The sequence below is a fragment of the Manis javanica genome, chromosome 12, assembly GCF_040802235.1.
Source record: "Manis javanica isolate MJ-LG chromosome 12, MJ_LKY, whole genome shotgun sequence".
Lineage (NCBI taxonomy): Eukaryota > Metazoa > Chordata > Mammalia > Pholidota > Manidae > Manis > Manis javanica.
The window spans coordinates 24,715,444-24,732,922 of NC_133167.1; the positions used below are offsets into that span (position 1 = coordinate 24,715,444).

At 40.6% G+C, this 17,479-nt stretch overlaps 1 protein-coding gene across 18 annotated transcripts in view; it reads right to left on the bottom strand.

Moving 5' to 3' along the window:
• The window catches only part of UNC80 (unc-80 homolog, NALCN channel complex subunit), a 211,550-nt gene that overhangs the window by 90,869 nt on the left and 103,202 nt on the right, over positions 1 to 17,479 (bottom strand). For 11 of the 18 annotated variants that reach the window (XM_073218177.1, XM_073218174.1, XM_073218173.1 and 8 more), the window contains 5 exons: positions 14,441 to 14,644; positions 14,325 to 14,351; positions 12,421 to 12,521; positions 7,369 to 7,569; positions 304 to 411 (listed from right to left, as the gene is read on the bottom strand). In XM_073218177.1, the coding sequence (XP_073074278.1) occupies positions 304 to 411; positions 7,369 to 7,569; positions 12,421 to 12,521; positions 14,325 to 14,351; positions 14,441 to 14,644 (641 nt within the window). The remainder of the gene's footprint in view (positions 1 to 303; positions 412 to 7,368; positions 7,570 to 12,420; positions 12,522 to 14,324; positions 14,352 to 14,440; positions 14,645 to 17,479) is intronic. The other 7 variants (XM_073218175.1, XM_073218182.1, XM_036990759.2 and 4 more) reach the window with 2 other exon arrangements.

Genomic DNA, 17,479 nt, shown 5'->3' on the forward strand with positions numbered 1-17,479 from the left:
ATTCTAAGACCTGTGCATGTCACCACCACACACTGGTGAGATATTCGCTTCACTGGAGGGGGGCAAGTAGGAAGAGTCAGGGTTCCAGCCAAGCTCCCCAAGCCTTGTCTCTAGGGAAAATGGCTGTCTAGCAAGAAGCAATTTTTTCTCTTGCACACTGGTGGTATGGAACAACGCACCAACAGTTAAAGGGACTTTATGACAACCGTGTGCCAACTGGCATCACATGTCTCAAATACGGGGACATCTGGAGCCCACTCCCAATGATTGCTTCGTGACCGTTTCTGATCCAGGTGCCAATACCTGCAGTCTGATGTATTTCAGCATTCCAGAGTCCTTTTTGCCTTCTAGGTTGGCATCTGAAACTCTCTTCTTCAGGGAAGGCGTCCTCAGGCACGACTTGTCTGAGCACTGGAAGGAACGTGGGGCATGTGATGAGGGGTCTTGTGCTCTCTCAAAACCTTCAGGGCTGCTTCCCCCTAAATTCTCCAAACAACCCTTTTCTAATGGGAGGGATGATTTAAGGCCCTTTGGTGGGGCCACACTTTTTGAAAGTAATAGATGTAGTTAATTTTGTAATGAAAGGGAGCTTAGAGATAGTTGGCAACAAACTGCTCTTTCACCACTGAGGAAGCTGGGATCCAAGGAGGTGGAGTGAGTTGACCAAGCGGCAAAGCTGGTTATTAGCAGAGTAAGGAAAGGACGAGGATCTCTGGACTTCTATTTCGGAGCTAATTATATTTCACCATGCTGTTAAAAATAAATTCTTTTAAAATATTAAGGCAATTAAAATCTACTCTACAGAATAATCCTTTTACAGGGTTAAATGTTTTAAGTCAACCATTTGGTCACAGAAGAAAGAAAATACCTCATAAAGGAGTGTTAGGAAGGATAAAAGACTCTTCAAGGGAGTTTGAGAGTTCATAGCATCCATCATCTAGGCCTGAGTTGTATAGGTAAAACAGTTTATTAAAAAAAAGAAAACTCATTAAAAAAATAAAAGTGAAGTAGAAAATGTACTCATCTATCAGAGGCAACAGCTCCTCTTTCAAACTGTTCCCTCAACCAGGGTCCAGAAGAGGCCTGACTCATCTGCATAAGCGGAGAGGACAGTTTCTTCCCCTGCCTCCCCAAATGCCATGGAATGGAGTGGACGGAGCAGCTGGGAGCCTGACAGGCCCTAATGGCAACAGGCCTTTGTTTATTTATCCTGAGTCCCAATTCGCCCTGTTTTTGCACTCCAGGCTGTACAGAGAGGGAATCTATCCCTCTGCACAGAATAAATGCTCATTTGTGTTTCCAGCACCATGTCAATGAAACACTTTCTCTCTCGATGCCAAGGGGAAAAACTGAACTCTTTAAGAATTGTTGAACAGACTGTCTCAGTGTTAGAGATGCAGATATCTGAAAGAAAAAGCAAATCTAAAAGTACAGGCGTGTTCCAAGAAAGCCTTTCAAAACTCTGACAAAAAAGACTCAAGACAATGCATCTGTTATGGGCCTGGTATGGAATGAACTTTTTAAATCAGTCTACTTGGAAACAAATGAATCAGAACTTTTGCTGTGTTTTCTAAAGATAAAAATGTGGAGGCCCATATTTGGGAACACATATCATTTGGGGAGATAAATCCTGCACTGCTTTTCTCTCCCTGTGAATGTAAAAGCCAATATACAACATAAATATCATGCCCATTTTCTATAATTTGAAAATGTTCTAAAAATTACATATGGCAATCATTTTCCATATAAACGTAGGGGTGTAACTGACTTCCTTTTAAAAAGGTTATTTTCAGAGTTGCATCTCTTTTTTATTCTATTTACAAAACAATACACACAAATTACAGAATATCTGTAAAACAGAACAACTATGAAGAAGGAAACAAAAAATCCCTATAATCTTGAATCCAGTGATGGACATTATTTGGTTCCTTTCAACCTTCCCCACTATGCATCCAACTATGAGGATGTTATATATGTGGCACAGTTTTAAAAAATTCATTTCATGATGACCTTATGACTATTTCTCCAGGTCATTACAAGCATTTTAAAATGTGATTTTCAATTTTACAATATTTTACCCCTTATCATTTGGCTGGACATTGTGCCTTTTTTAGGGTTTCTTTTGAACAATGCTTCTTGATTAAATTGTAGATTTTTTTAACCAGGCAGATATAGGAAAATACCCAGCTTGGAAGGAAAAGAATGAACACTTATGTTTGCCTCTGACACTCTGGGAAATGTAGGTTCTGTTAATCCTGTCTACTTGGATGAAAGGTGTAAGTTAAGCTTCTCAGATACCAAATACTTAATATTCTGGCATGCTTCCTTAAATTCTGGCGTGCTTCCTTAAAAAGCATGTTCTGGTGGCCTCATTGTAATTAGGATGCTTATTTTTGTAGAACAGGAAGAGAACTGGAAACGCTCACACTAGGGTGATGTGCTAGTCACTCTTCTTGAGTAATTTGTTCAGGCTTGAAAGACAAATAATAGAGATGGGTGTATGTGTGACAGACATGTGAGTACACAATGTGAAGATCCTAAAGTGTCTCTACTCACGTGACCCCTAACTCAGGCTAGCAAGGCTATCATCAGTTGTTTTTTTGCTTTGGTAACTCGATGTAAAACTGGGCTAGAGGAGAGCTAGGAACTGGATGGAGTGAGAGGCTAGTTCTGATGGCATCTATTGGTTATTAGTGGTTCTTGGAAGAGTAATAAACCCCACTGGACTGTGAGCTGCATATGATGGTTAGAATTACACACCAAGCTGGGACTTGTAAAGAAACCCAAGACAAGACCTAAGACTGAAGGACAGGATGTATGACTAATAAAGGGCATAATTCTCAATTGTAAGTTAGCTATACAGCCCTAAGAGCTGTCAGGGCCACGCTGCCATGCCATGGCATAGAGCTTGGATTACTGTCATTTTCTTCTTTGTATATATATCTTAGACATATTCATCATATTTGACTCTATGACTTCTTTCCTCACCTTACTATGCAAAGCCAACCCTCTGAAGGGTGAGAGATTTATCTCTTGCAGTGTTTGGATCAAAAAGAAGAGGAGTTGGGCCCACGGAATTCTTGTCCTAGTAAGTTAAGGGACACATAATCTGCTTCATTTGGTGACGGTTGCTGGGGCTGAGAAATAATGAAGCAACCTGGGATTTTAGGTCTAAGTAAAAGACTGATACAGTAGGAGTTCAGCAGGGGACAGAGATGACTGAGCAGATGGAGGTGATGCAGAAATCAGCAGAGGTGAGAGACGCTGTCCATCCCAAGATGCACAGCAGCTTTGGTTCTCATTCCTTTGAGGCTTGGCTATGTTTCCTGTTCTGTTCTTGTCTTGATGACATTCTGCAATATACTTTGAAGAAATGTTCATTATTTGAATAAGTTTCAAAGGATTTCTGTTCCTTGCAACAGAAGATTATTGACTAGAGAGGCTTAATAATTAAATAAGAACTTGATTCATTTAATAATTCAAGAATGTTTATAAAGAATATGTCAGGAACTGGGCTTACTTCTAGGGATACACTGAGGACAAAACACCCACGATTCTTGCCCTCATGCAGAGTGCATCTTACTAGAGAGTGTTGGTTTATAACAAGCAACCAACAAATGAAAAGTCAAGGTAAGGAGAATAGGAGGTAAATGCCATGCATGGTGATATACATGGATATAATGAGGTATTGAAAACGTGGGGAAATTGGAGTCAGCCTACTGGGCTCTCTGGGAAAATGATCTTACATTCTGGAAGGAAGATGCCAGTAGAAATGGAGTATTTCCCTGCATTTGAAGGTAAGCTAGGCCCTTTGTGCCTCATACATCTTTGACACATGAATTATGTATGTTATGGTTGAGTCATTCAAATCCATAAAATCAAGACTGAGGGCCTAGTCGTGGCCTCAAAATAGTGTCTTCCACAGCTTTAGAAAAAAATTTTAGTCCTGTAGGAAATCATCTGGCCTCTTGCCATTTGCACTGGCTTCACAGTATTATGAACACTGTGCTCTTCCTTTTTTGAGCACCTATCACCTATCAACCCCTTCTTCTTTTTGGTTGAAAAGAAAAAAATATTTAATCTACTCCTTTTTCATAGCAAACACTAATTGCACTTGAACATTTACTCTATTTAGAACATAGCAATGGACAAGATACAGATATATAGGAAAAATCAAAAAATCCTTTGGTGTAGGTTATAATGATAGTTTATAAAAGCCGCTCAAGTTTGGAAGTGCAGAAAATAGACCAACAGAATGTACAGTTAGTCTCTGAGCATTGAAATGTAGATTAACAGCTTGATCAGGGTTAGATGGGTTACAAAATGTACTAGCTGCCACAAATACATTCTGCCATTAAAAACCAATTAAAAAAGAAACTAATGAAATACCATTTGCTCATAACATTCAATTTTAATCAGACTTAGTGCTTTTATTCTTGATTTATTGCCTACTCTGTTTTCACTTTGGCTCTGGAGATGTGGGCATTGTTCATCTCTGTGACAGATTCAGAACAGGCAAATGGAAACATGAGAGAACAAAAAAGAGCTTTCACAGGAGGTTGGCATTTTGGAAATAAAAGGTTTGTCACAGGAGACTCAATACATCTTTTCAGCTCTCCATTTTCAGCATGACTAATTTACATGTATTAAAATTAGGGACTCTTACTCTCGCTTTACTTTCCCTTTCTGTAATGTAAACAACACATAGCTTGATAAGCCTTTTCTGCTGCTTCAGGCTGGTGTCCGGTTTGGAACCTCACGGAACACCCTGGAACTCTAGAGCCCACTCACTCTTTCAATATTTATTGCCGCTCTGCTATAAGTGAGGTCCTCTGTTAGATATCACATAGGACAGAAAATGTATGACTGCCTCAGTTTTCAAGAAGTTAATAAATGGCAGAAGAGGAATGGGGAGGTCCTCGGTGGTGGCCTGTGCAGCCTTGTCATGTACTGCAGTCCTCTGTGCTCCAGTCATGGTCCTTCGTACTCATCTCTTCTCTCCGGTTGGAAAATTCTGCATTCAGTTTACATCTATGCATCATCCTTCAGTCAATTGATTGGAGAGGCTGTCTTATTTCCTCCCACAAGTTCAAAGTTCTTCAGAAGCTATCTCAGCACAATGTGTTTCTCTTTGATTTTGCTTATCGCTGGGGCAATGACATCATTTTAGGACATCTATACTCATATGAGGGTAGGGAACCTATGTCTTTTGCCCATTATTATACCCAGCACATAGTATACACTCAGTGTAGTCCATAGCTTCTTTAAAAATTTGCTGAAGAGATGAATGGATGGGTGGATGAATTAACACATGAGTAACTGAGTGAAGAATGAGGAAAGCACAAATAAAACACCATTGTAATTTCAAGGAAGGAGGGAAGGAAAATAACATTAATCATGCACCTGCAGCATGCCCTAGGGAAATCAGAAAAGGCTTCAAGGAGGAGGCAGCATTTGAATTGGATCTTGAAGGATGTTTGGTTTAGGCCACATATGGATTACACATGAAGATACAGTTGGAGCAAAGGTATAGCAGTAAGAAACCTCAGAATGTTAACTTAGGCTGGTGTATTTTTGCAACCTCCAACATAATATGGTTTTCTCCTAATTCTCAGGGAGTTTTTATGTGGAGAACATACCTAAACAAAAATAGGTTCTCTTTGAATGTGTCATTTATGATTGAGATAAATATGTATATACATGCATACACACAAATATATATGTATACCTTTTTCTTTTTATATCATTATTTAGTTCATGTAGTTTGTTACCCGTATTGATCACCCCCCCTTGATTTCCCCTCAGACTTTGAATACCATAAGATGCAGTAACATCTAGTTTAAAAAGTTTTGACTTGATATTCCATATACATAAATTAAAGTCTAGCTGAACATGTTATGGAAGTGAACTGTGGTCAATCCTAATATACTAAAATATCATATCCCAGAAGGCAAATTAGCATACTTATGAGATGCATGAACTACATATTTTTTCTCTTTAGGATCTCTTGTATTATCCAAAATTTATTCAATGAACCTATATTGCTTTCATATTTTAAAAAGTTGTAATTAAAAACAAAATCCCTTTAAGAATGCTAAAGCGTTACAAATTGCTACTTAACTCTGAATTTTTTGTTACTGCTCATATTTTCTAGTTGTTTGAGCTGTATTTTATTGCACCCCCATCCCCTACCCCACAAAACCTGGCTTGCAAACTCCTTCATAGAAAGATCCTCTATTGCTACTTATTTTTTATTTCTCCCAGAATAGCTGGCCTCATGGTGTGCCAACAGCAGGTGCACAGTGAATACTCATCTAAATGAATAGGTATTATATAAAAATCTCTTTGCAAAACCACTCATGAGAAGCAGCTGCAGGGACGGCCAACGGCACTCAGCTGGGCATCTTGTCCATCACGCCTGTTCAAGGGCAGGCGGATGGCTCCTGGCTCCGGGCTTCCCTGGCAGGAGTGTGGCAGCCTTTCTTACTGTCTTCATCTTCTCCCAGTTCAGTTGCTCAGTGCAGTTGTCAGGAAAGTGCAGATGAATGCTTAGGAAAGGTAATCATTTCTTGGAGGAGTTTCTTTTAGTCTGATTTGACCTAGGTTACTCTGTTACTTATTTGTGAACAGTCGGGCCATTCATTTCTTTTTTCTTAATACATCACTGTGTCCATTTCCTATTACTGCTGTGGCAAGTTGCCACAACCTTCCTGGTATAAAACAAAACCAATATATTATCTTAGGGCTTGGGAGGCCAGAAGTATAAAGTGGAACAGCAGGGCTGTAGGCTCTGGAGAATTATCCTTTTCCTCGTCTGTTCCAGCTTCTGGAGGCTGTCAGCATTCCTCGGCTCACAGCCCTGCATCACTCCAACCTCTGCTACTGCTGTCACAGTTCCTTCTCGGCCTCTGCCTCTCCTGCCTCCTTTCTGCATTGACAAAGACCCTCATGCCTACACTGGGCCCACTTGGATAATCCAGGATACTCTCCCCGTTATAAGAGTCTTAATTTATTCACATAGGCAAAATCCCTAATATATTCACAGGTCCCGGGGATTAGAATGCAGACATCATGTGGGGTGGCATTACTTTGCCTACCACAATGCCCTATGCATCACCACCACACTTTTGGGTTCATATTTATGTATAGAAATAAGATACAACCTGGGAAAAGATCCCATATTGTCTCATGGACATGAAGACAAAGCATATGTCTTTCTTGCTCACATCTTCCACCTTCACTTAAAATCTCATTGTTCTCTAGCCCAGTTTACACAACTGCAGTGGACTGAAATGTGTATTTCCAGAGAAGATGGCTAGGCACCCATTTCCCTATCTGTGGGATATTACCGGGTGACTTCTCACTCACCTCCTTCTGTTTCTTGCCCCGGAGAACCACGTTGCTCACGTTGCTGCCCTCCCGGAGGGAGTCCACGTTATCTCCATAGAGCAGCTTGATGGCCCTGACGAGCCGAGCACAGGAACGGCTGTGGTGTAGGTAGCAGTGCGGGTGGCAGTAGTCAACGTGGGTGCAGATGAAGCTCTGCTGATTGCACAGCAAGATCATGACCTGGGACACAAACATCACTGAGACTCAACCAGGTAACCAGGCTACACACACACTGTGAATATTTATTTGGGATGGAAAATGGAAAGTGAGACTGTCAGCTTTCCATGATGGGTCTTGAAAACACAGGGATTCAGCAATTCCCCTCAGAGAACCATGGGTTTTAAGCCTCTATATACTTGGCTTCTTTTGCTCCCTCCAGTCACACTCCATAGAAATATCTTTTTGAAACAATAAAAGGTTAAGTGATCTTCAAAAACTAAAAACAAGTATTGTGGAGTGAGTATATGATTTCCAAGTATTTTCAAGTGAATATTCTGAACTTAAAACATTATTTTTTCAGCTTTTGTTTGTGGAAGGAGCCAGTTAGGATGGCATAAAGTGATGGGAAGTTCTGTCCCAAAGGATCTGGCTGGACTTTGACAGCTGTGGGATGCCGTTAACTCCAGCCCACCTATGTGGAACTTGAAAACATTTCTGCATCTTTCACCTGACCTATAACCTTCAACTGGGCCTTAGACCCCACTGTAGGGCTTCACTTCCCCTCTCTACATAGTAAATTTTTTTCTCTGGCTTTTGGGCTATTCGTATTCTTCACTTGTGGCTTGATCTGGCTCAAATCCTCACATCCCCTAAACTTCCCAAGTAGGATTCCAGAAAAGAATTCAGTTGATTTAAAGTATATGGTTATTTTAAGATAAGAAATGAAGGTCCTTGAGTTTGTAACTTCTTACGTCTCCTTCCTAAAAAGTCAGTACCATTCCATAAGGTTAGTCAAATATACAGTCATCTTATGAATGCTTCCACCCTTCAAAAACCTAGTTCCTACCCCACACCTAAGCTATGAGAGACTGTGTATCGTATTGTATGGCATACGGAGTCAGTCTACATGGACAAGGCCAGTCAAACCTGCTCGGCAGAACTGCCACTCGCTTCCTTAGGAGGGAGAGGCCTTGCTTACTCTGAGACAAAGGTAAACAATGGTCATACTTAAGTCCACACCCTGTCGGACTCAGCTAACAATACCTCATACTCTTCAACAATTAAAAAAAAAGAAGTTGGTGTTCTCTGAGCAGAATATCTCTCTCTCTCTCTCTCTCTCTCTCGACTCACTGAGTATTTCTGACATTCCTGTTTATTCTGGCACGTGGCAGAGTACACATAAGAATTGTAGGATTCCCTTGTTATTTTCAAATCCAGCTGCTCAAAGGCAACACCAAGAAAGCTTAACATCAACAAACACCCAAATAAACACATGAACGATACACTGGATTTAGGTTCAGGAGATTCTGATTAAGTGCATCTGGGGTGGAGGTGCAGCTAACCTAGAAATCTGTAATTTAAAAATTCTGGCCAGGGATATCCCTTTGGTAGATATAAATCTAAGATGGTACCCAATGATCCCTCCTTCTAGTATTTATGCCTTGGTGAAACGTGCACCTGTTGAATATGGGATGGCCTGTGGACTTGCTTCCAAACAACAGAATGCAGCGAAGGTGATAGATGTCACTTCCATGATAAGGTTCATAATATAAGGACTTCTCTCTTATTAGCAAACTCTTTCCCTTACTGGCTTTGGTGAAGCAATAAGTTGTCATGGTGGAAAGACCCACATGGCAAGGAAATGCGGGTGGCCTCTGGCCAGCAGCCAGCTAGCAACTGAGGCCCCCAACCTAATAGTCGCTGAAATTTAAAATCCGCCCAACAATCTCATAGGCTTGGAAACAAATCCTTTTCCAGTCAAACCTTCAGATAAGACCTTAGCTCCAGGGCCAACTGTACTGCAGCCTTGGGAGAGACTCTGAGGCAGAGGACCTGGCTAGGCTGTACCAGGATTCCTGACCCTCAGAAATTGTGAGATAATAAATGTGTGTAGTTTTAACATACACATATGTATCAATATATATTTTGAATATACATATTTGAGTCATAAGATAGCATTCAACACAGTGTGGCAGTTAGGACATGAGGGGGAGATGTGGAGAGAAAGGGCATTCACTGAGAGCACAACGGGAGCACACGCCACTTTTCCCGTTGAGGCCTCTGCTAATTCTTAGATAGGCATCACCAAGGAGCCATGCAGAACTGTAGGCATCTCATGGGGGCTGGAAGATAAAACTTGGAGTTCTGAGTCACCAAATTAGGAAGGGATTGAGTGAACAACGTGTAGAGAAAGGAGGCTCATAGGGATGACGCTGACACGCGGTGACTGTTTCCCTTATGGACTTTTGCTGACTGAGTAGCTTAGAAGCCAAGAAACCTGCTGACCAGCAAGGGAGATCCTGGCAATTTCACTGTGTTGGAGAAACAGAATTGGTGTTTCTGACCCATCAAGACTCAGGGGCCCTAAGACATACCTCGGACTCTCACTGGGAACCTTGGAAGCTTAGATATCATCTGAAGCCTTTATAATCCTATAATTTTTTTTAATCAGTAAACTTTGTTTTAGAGAAGTTTAAGGCTCACAGCAAAATTGAGCAGGAAGTACAGAGAGTTCCCATACACCTCCTGTCCCCATGTACATAGTCTCCTTCATTATCAACAGCCCCCAACAGAGCAGTACATTTGTTACAGCTGGTGAGCCTGCACTGACACATCATTAATACTTGAGACCACAGTTTACACAAGGGTCACTCTTGGTGTAGTACATCCTGCGGGTTTTCACAGATGTATAATGACATGAATCCATCATTGTGCATCTATAATTTTTCATCCACCATGTCTGGTAGTCAATGAAATGAGCAGGCATATTAAGAAACAGGACCAAGAGAAGACAGTAGATTCATGTATTGCAGTTAACAGCCATGGATATCTATGCCTGATTATGAACCAAATGGAAATTAAGAAATATTTTAACTGAATGGTAATGAACATATATCAAACCTTGTGTGATATAATTAAAGCTATTCCTAGAGAACACTACTAGCTTTAAATGAACTTATAAAGTGATTGGAAATCAATTATCTCAGTATCTATGCTAAGAAGTTACAGAAAGAAAACAAACAAAACTCAAAGAAAGTATAAAGAAGTAATAAAGGTTGTAGCAGAAATTAATGAAACAAAAAACCAAACATTCCCAAAATGACAAAACCAAAAGCTGGTTCATTGACTAATAAAACTGACAAACTTTAGCAAGACTGATCAAAAAAGATAAAGAAAAGACATAACCTACCAATATTGAAATGATAAAGGCACATCACTGTTGGTCCCACAGAACTTTAAAAGATCTTGAGAATATATAAATATCTTTTTGCTAATAAATATGAATATTTGGATTAAATTAACAATTCATAGGGGAAAAAAATCAATTTACCCAAATTGCTCCCAGAAGTAGAAAAATCTGAATGTTCTTAATCATATCACATAAATGCAATCTATAATTAAAAAGCTTCCTACAAAGAAACTTTCAAATCTAGAAGTTTTCAGCAGTGATTTCTCCAAGCTCTTTAAAGAAGAAATAATGCTGGTCTGAAACAAACATTTCCAGAGTGTGTGTGTGAACACTACACAGAAAACTAAAAAGCATCATTGAAGGAAATTTAAAAGGAAAGGTCCTAAATAAATAGTGGGACATAAATTAATGGAGGGACAGACCATATGATACATTAGAAGACTCAATATAATAAAGATTTCAATACCTAAATTTTAAATGATCTTTCTATTCAAGGGAAGGTTGCTTTGGAAGGTTTCTTATGGAAATTAACAAGGTGATTCTAAATAGAAATGAATGTACCCAAGAATAGACCAGGCCATCCTAAAGAACAGCACTGGAGGATTTAGACTTATGATAAAAAAAAGCCAGACACAACAGAGTATATAGCATATGATGCCAATTACATGCATCTCAAAAACAGATAAAACTAATCTATTGTGTTAGAAGTTAGAATCATGGTTACCGTCAGAGGTGGGTAGTAACTTGTGGAAGGCCTGTGTAGGGTTTCTAAGGTGTTGATCATGTTCTTCTCAACTGGGTGGTGGTTACACGGATGTGTTCACTTTGAAAATTTACTGAGCTGTACACACATTTTCAGTACACAGATTGGACTTCACTAAAAAGTTTAAGAACAGCTGCCTCAGAAGTTCTCAAAATTAGCCAGTTCTGGGGACCATTCCCAGCTAATTCTGAAGATCAGCAGGTTCTGAACACACAGTACTGAAAATCTTGAGGGGCATCATGACCCAGTCCACTCTTATCTGACCTACCAGGAGATCAGATTACAACCAGAGGAGATGATGCAGTCCATATGTAAGAGCAGTAACAGGCTGGCAGTACCCTGCTAATTACAGATCTGATGTTGTGCTTCCTTACCTTTCTCCTCCCTTCTTTATGCCCAGATCAAACCTGAACTCTAACCTCTGCCTGAAATTTCACTGGGATCGCCTTCTGCCTGTGCCCTCTGGAGAACCCTCTGAGGTATGACCTTCACCATCTGAGCATCTCCATGTCCTGGTTTACAATGTGATCTAATGAAAACCCAAGACTGATACCACGACCTTGCTCTCAGCTTTTGTGGTGACTGTATAAGATTGATTGCAACGTCTTACCTGTATCACCCAGGCTAACCTGGCTATGAGCCTGGCCTGGCCCATTAGCATTTTTTCCTGACTTATGTTGGTCCACAAGCCAGCCATAACAAATAATCCCTGGTCTCAGTTAAGCTTAAAATGAACACAGTCTAATAGAACAGCAATACTAGTGGCATTCAGAGATTCAGCTGAAATGCAAGCCTATGGGTTTTCTTGGAAGCTCAGCCGGATCGACGGTTTTAGTATAATCTTCTGTCCTCCTTCCACAGACTTCCCCCAATGCCAAAAGGAGTTGATATCAGGGCTGTATGTCAAAAATGTACTTACATGAAGCCACGACATGTTCCTGTGGTAATTCTCCTCTGTGCCGGCAGTACTCATTCCCTCTGGCTCAATGCTGGGCTCGCTGGTACTCCAAGGACTCCCTTCTTCAAAAGAAAAAGATGGAGAAAGCTTGTATTGCTTGGTCTCCCTGCACAGCATGTTGGTATGGCATAGTTGTCCATGCTTTTGAATCCTAGGGCAGACTACCATGGTCCAGTGGGTTAGAGGGCATAGCATTGACTTTAGTGGAGAATATTAATAGGAGCTGTTCCCTTCACCACCAGCTAAATGGGCAATTTCAAAGACATTCATGATCTCTGTGACAGTAGCTTCCATTTTGAGACATGGGAGCAGAGAAAAACACAGAGTCATGTCCTTGAATTGCTGAGATGAGCGAGATATTGGTTGAGGTGCCCAAATCCATTCCAGACTGCCCAACCTTGCAGGTGCAGTGAAGGAGGACCACCAGCCAACCCGCAGTGGCCGCATGGCTAGTGCTAGTGCTGTGGACACCACCCAGCTTTGCTATCATACCTAATTCAAAGAGGCATGGGCGCCTAGGAAAATCTCAGGGAATTTGTAAGCAATTGTGTTCAATAGTGGACAGTCCTTTCATCTAAAACTCCTCTCTGGGAAAGTATGAAGGAAACATCTCTCAGGAATTTGCTACTTACGCTACACAAGAAAGCTTTGTCCTCAAATCTAAATGCTTTTCTGAGTCTTGTTTATGACAAACACAAGCCTCTAGCCTGGCTATTTGACTCAACTGGTCTGGCCAAATAGATCAATTCAAGTAACAGAAATGAATTTTCCCCCAAACTAATTGAGGACGTTGTTTCGGCTTCAGACCTGTAACAGAAGAAGTCACAGGGGTTTTTCTATCGTCTCCTTAAAAATAAGCTGATTCTTAAGAAACACTTCAATTAGCTATATCAAAGGTAAGGGTGGGCAGACGTACAACTATTTCCTATGTTAAACTCTTTTTTGATTAGATATACTCTGTTTCTACTTTAGTAGACTTGATCAATAATTTATCCACATTTCCTGACTAATTTCTCAACTTATTTAGAATGGAGAGCTTTCTATTTTGCTCCTCAAACAGGGAGTGAATGGCAAAGAAAGCATGCTCCAACTTTTGCCTGCTAGTTAAACTATAGGCAGCTGGTGAGTCCTATCCACATATCTGCTTATTCTTTTTCTTGTCTGTTAAACTGACCATCAGGGCTCACAGGATTCACACATTGTGGGATTCAGAATCTCTGGACCCTACAATGACAATCTGCAACTCTAATACTTTGATTGTACATACAGCTCATTCTTAGGTGTTTAATACACCTTTTTATCATCCCCTGATTTAACTGTAAAGCCTCCTTTCAGAGAAGGCAAGGAGTAAATAGAGTTATTCCCATTTGATAGAATTATTCCCATTAGATAGTTGGAGAGAACAAATGCCTGAGACATTAACTGACTTGCTGAAGGTCACTGTCAGTTGCAGACAATCTTTCCTCCCTGATACTTTGGTTGTTTTTACTGTGAAATAGAGACTTTAAAATATAGAGCTTTAGCTAGGTGCCCCAAGGGAATTTCCACATTTTGCCTTAAAGGTCCTTTAAGATGAATGGATGCACAAATACCTGGATTTCAAAAGGCTGTCCTTGTCATTAAAGCGTTTCCTCCCCTAGTGTATACACTCTGTCTTGGCTGCTCAAGCTGTGGTCCTTGAGCCAGTAGCACCAGCTTCACCAAGAAGCTTGTTAAAAGTGTAGAATCTCAGGCTCCCATCCCAGACTTATGGAGCCAGAATCTTCATTTTAACAGGACTCCCAGGTGACCCGTGTGCACATGAGGGTTTAAGCAACCCTGCTTTAGAGGGTGGTATGGTTATCAGACTGACAGAGTGGTCTAACCTCTGGCTCTGCTCTCCTTCTCTTGATCTGTAAGAAAATGGACTTCAGCTGTTTCAGGATTTGGGCCCTGCCTTCCTACCCCCCACGTCCCTGCACACCCCACTCCTCTATGTTACCTAGGTCAGTGACAGTGTCCCTGCTCTGGGACAGCTGCAGCTCCTCAGCCTCAGACTCTGAGTCCTGCCGTGATAACTTGCTGCTCTTTAAGCTGCCGACCCGGCGAATGCTGGACAAGGAACCCCCCTTCTTCACCTGGAAACTGCGGGTTCCTTTAATCTGGAGCAGGCGGGAGCCTCCTATCCTGATCTTCCTGCTGGGAACTGTATTAAAAGAATAAAATAGGGCTTTTTCCCCCTTAGTTTTCCACGGTCAGTGTTAGATCAATCTCTCCCCAGTGTGTCCCTGAACAGCCTCCTCTCTGCTGAGCGGGATGAGCAGCGTGTCTGGATAAGGAGCTTGTCCCAAGCCTCCAGGCAGGTGGCTGTGTTAGGCAGGCAGGAGGCTGGGTCCACCAGGAAGGGCTGGTGCAGCTTCTTTCTTGGACACATAGCTCATCGGTGCTGGGAACAGCCTGCTCTCTCTCCAGCCCAGGGTTCACAAGCATGAGTGTGCCTTGCAGCAGCCTTATCTAGGACTGTTAGTACATTTGTATAACATTATTGCTTGATTCAGTAGAACTACAAAACCATTTGTGCTTGTTTTTCTTTTGAACAGGGACTTGCAGGGTTATGTAAACCCCTTCATGTCAACCTCTTCATTTTGGAATACCTCATGAAGGAACAAAAACAAAAGGTGCTTCTCTCTCCAACAGTCAGCGGTGGGTTCCGCTCAGCTTCTCAGCAAAGGCACTAAAGGATCTGTTTTCACTGGGGTTCTTTGGGTGAACATGAGTGTGAAATGGTTCCATTTTTCAATGCACCTAGTGATTTCATAGCATCCTCCTTTCAGGCAAAAGGCTGGGTGAGATGTGAGTCCAAATGTTGCAAAAACCCTGAGCCAATCTTACAGTCTATATGTACCAAGAAGAACATGCATTATTCATCTTTAGTGTTCTGGAAGAAACAGTCAGCAGTGAGGAAAATAAGAGCTCAAAAGAAACACGTTTAAACTTGAAACCTACTTTTTTTTTTAAAGCAACCTCAATTCCCAGAGTCATATACACACCTCTTTCCTTTGAGTTTTGGTGTTACCATCTGTTGACTTTATAAGGGTGGAATAAAAAAGTTTTCAGAGCTTAAAGTCATTATCAGGAAGATGCCATTCTTAAGACATGAAGAGGATTTCTTACTAATTACTTAAGGCAGAGCCTATTAATATTTTTTAAGAGTCTCAACCAGGAAGACTGCATTTTAGTCTTGGGTTTCTCACTCATAGGAGAGTTAGTATGTGACTGTGGCCAAACATTTAATTAAATATATACTTTTAATGCTATATAAAGCAGTCCAGAAGAATTCCTGATGAATAATGTGAAATGTTTAATCTCTGATTTACTCTTGTGATGGGAAAGACTAAAATGATTACCACGCAGCTGCTAAAAGCCTCGTGAAGCTCCCTGAACACATCTGGATGGAAATTCTTGCAGCACAATTGTATAAATTCCACAAGGATTATAGACCTTAATGCTCTATTTTAATTATAGCATAAAAGTCATCCACTATGTTTTTCAACATTATTTTTAGGCTTAATTGAGACTTTATGATCTACCTGAAATACATTTGAAACAGAAAATAATTATCATTTTTAATGACTACTAATACAATGTCATGTCAAAGCAGATGGGGGAGAAGAGAAAAAAACTTAGAAAGATAATTTTTTTACTTTTACTGAAGATTCTTAATGCCCGATTAAAAATCAGCATGCTAGCATTCTAGAATTCTAGCATTCTAGCATCTTTGCCTGATTTCATGACACTTTTCAGCCTATAAATGAGGCAAAATAAACCCAAATTAATATGGCCTGAAAGAAATTTAATTTTGAGAACCTCTTTGATTACCAAAGATAACTGGAGATACCCTAGAGCATTGAAACATTAGTGTTCAGAATTACAGTATTGGTTATTTTTTACAAAGCAAAGCGGTCAGGATTCAGATGTGGTGTAGCACATGAAAAACATCAGCTGAGCTTGTACAGCACTGAATTTTAGCCTTTATCTCCATGACAATGAGAACTAGCATGAAAGTGAAACAAATTCATCTAAATTGGATAAAACACCTCTTTTCCCCCATTTCCCTTGGCCCACATTATATCCATTAGCAAGTCCTGCTCGCTTCACTTGTCAAAACTTCATAGCATTTTGGAAGTCCCATTACCTACTCCCTGGACTACCTATGTGCTTCCCCTTAGCCCTGCTCCCACAGCCTGACTCTTTTTTAAATCCATAAATCATAAACACAAATATCACTTTTCTGGTCAAAACATGCCAACAACTCTTGGACACACTTAAGGAGAATTGGACGCCCAACCTTATCTCCAGATCCTATTTATGTGCCCCTTGCCTCCCTCTCTGACCCCGTCTCCTACCGCTCTCCTACCAGCTCTTTATGTTGCCACTATGTTGGTCTTTTTGCCCTTCTTCAAATGCCGCAAGTTCATTCCTGCAGCAGAGCCTTCTTTTCACTGCTGGCCCTGTTTGAAAGACTCCTCTTTTGGCCTTTGAATGACTGGCATGTTCACATTACACAGGTCTCTGCTCAATGTCACTTGTGGGGTCCTAATTACATGAGTTCCCACTCCAGTTCACTACCAATTTTTTGCCCCTAATTTGTTTTTCTTTATATTACTTATTGCTAATATTTAATATTCCTGAAAGTCTTATATTTAATATTATCCCTTATTAGCTAATATTGATTAAAATATATGTAAGGAATTTTTTCTGTTCATTGTTATATTCTGGGAACCCGTAGTAGTGCCTGGTATATAGTAGGTGCTCAACAGATGATTGTTGAGTGATCAGACATGTCTTGGTATCTGTAGTTTGGAATCCCAGCCTTGGTTTTTATTTGGAATATGGGTACAATGAGACCCTGCTTGGTAATTTTAGGCAGACAGTTTTAGGGTAGAGGATTATTTCAAGTTTGTTTCCTTGGTAGAATCTGAATTGTCCTCAGGTTGTTTATTTCAAGAACTGACATTTTTAGCTTTTATAAAAACAGATG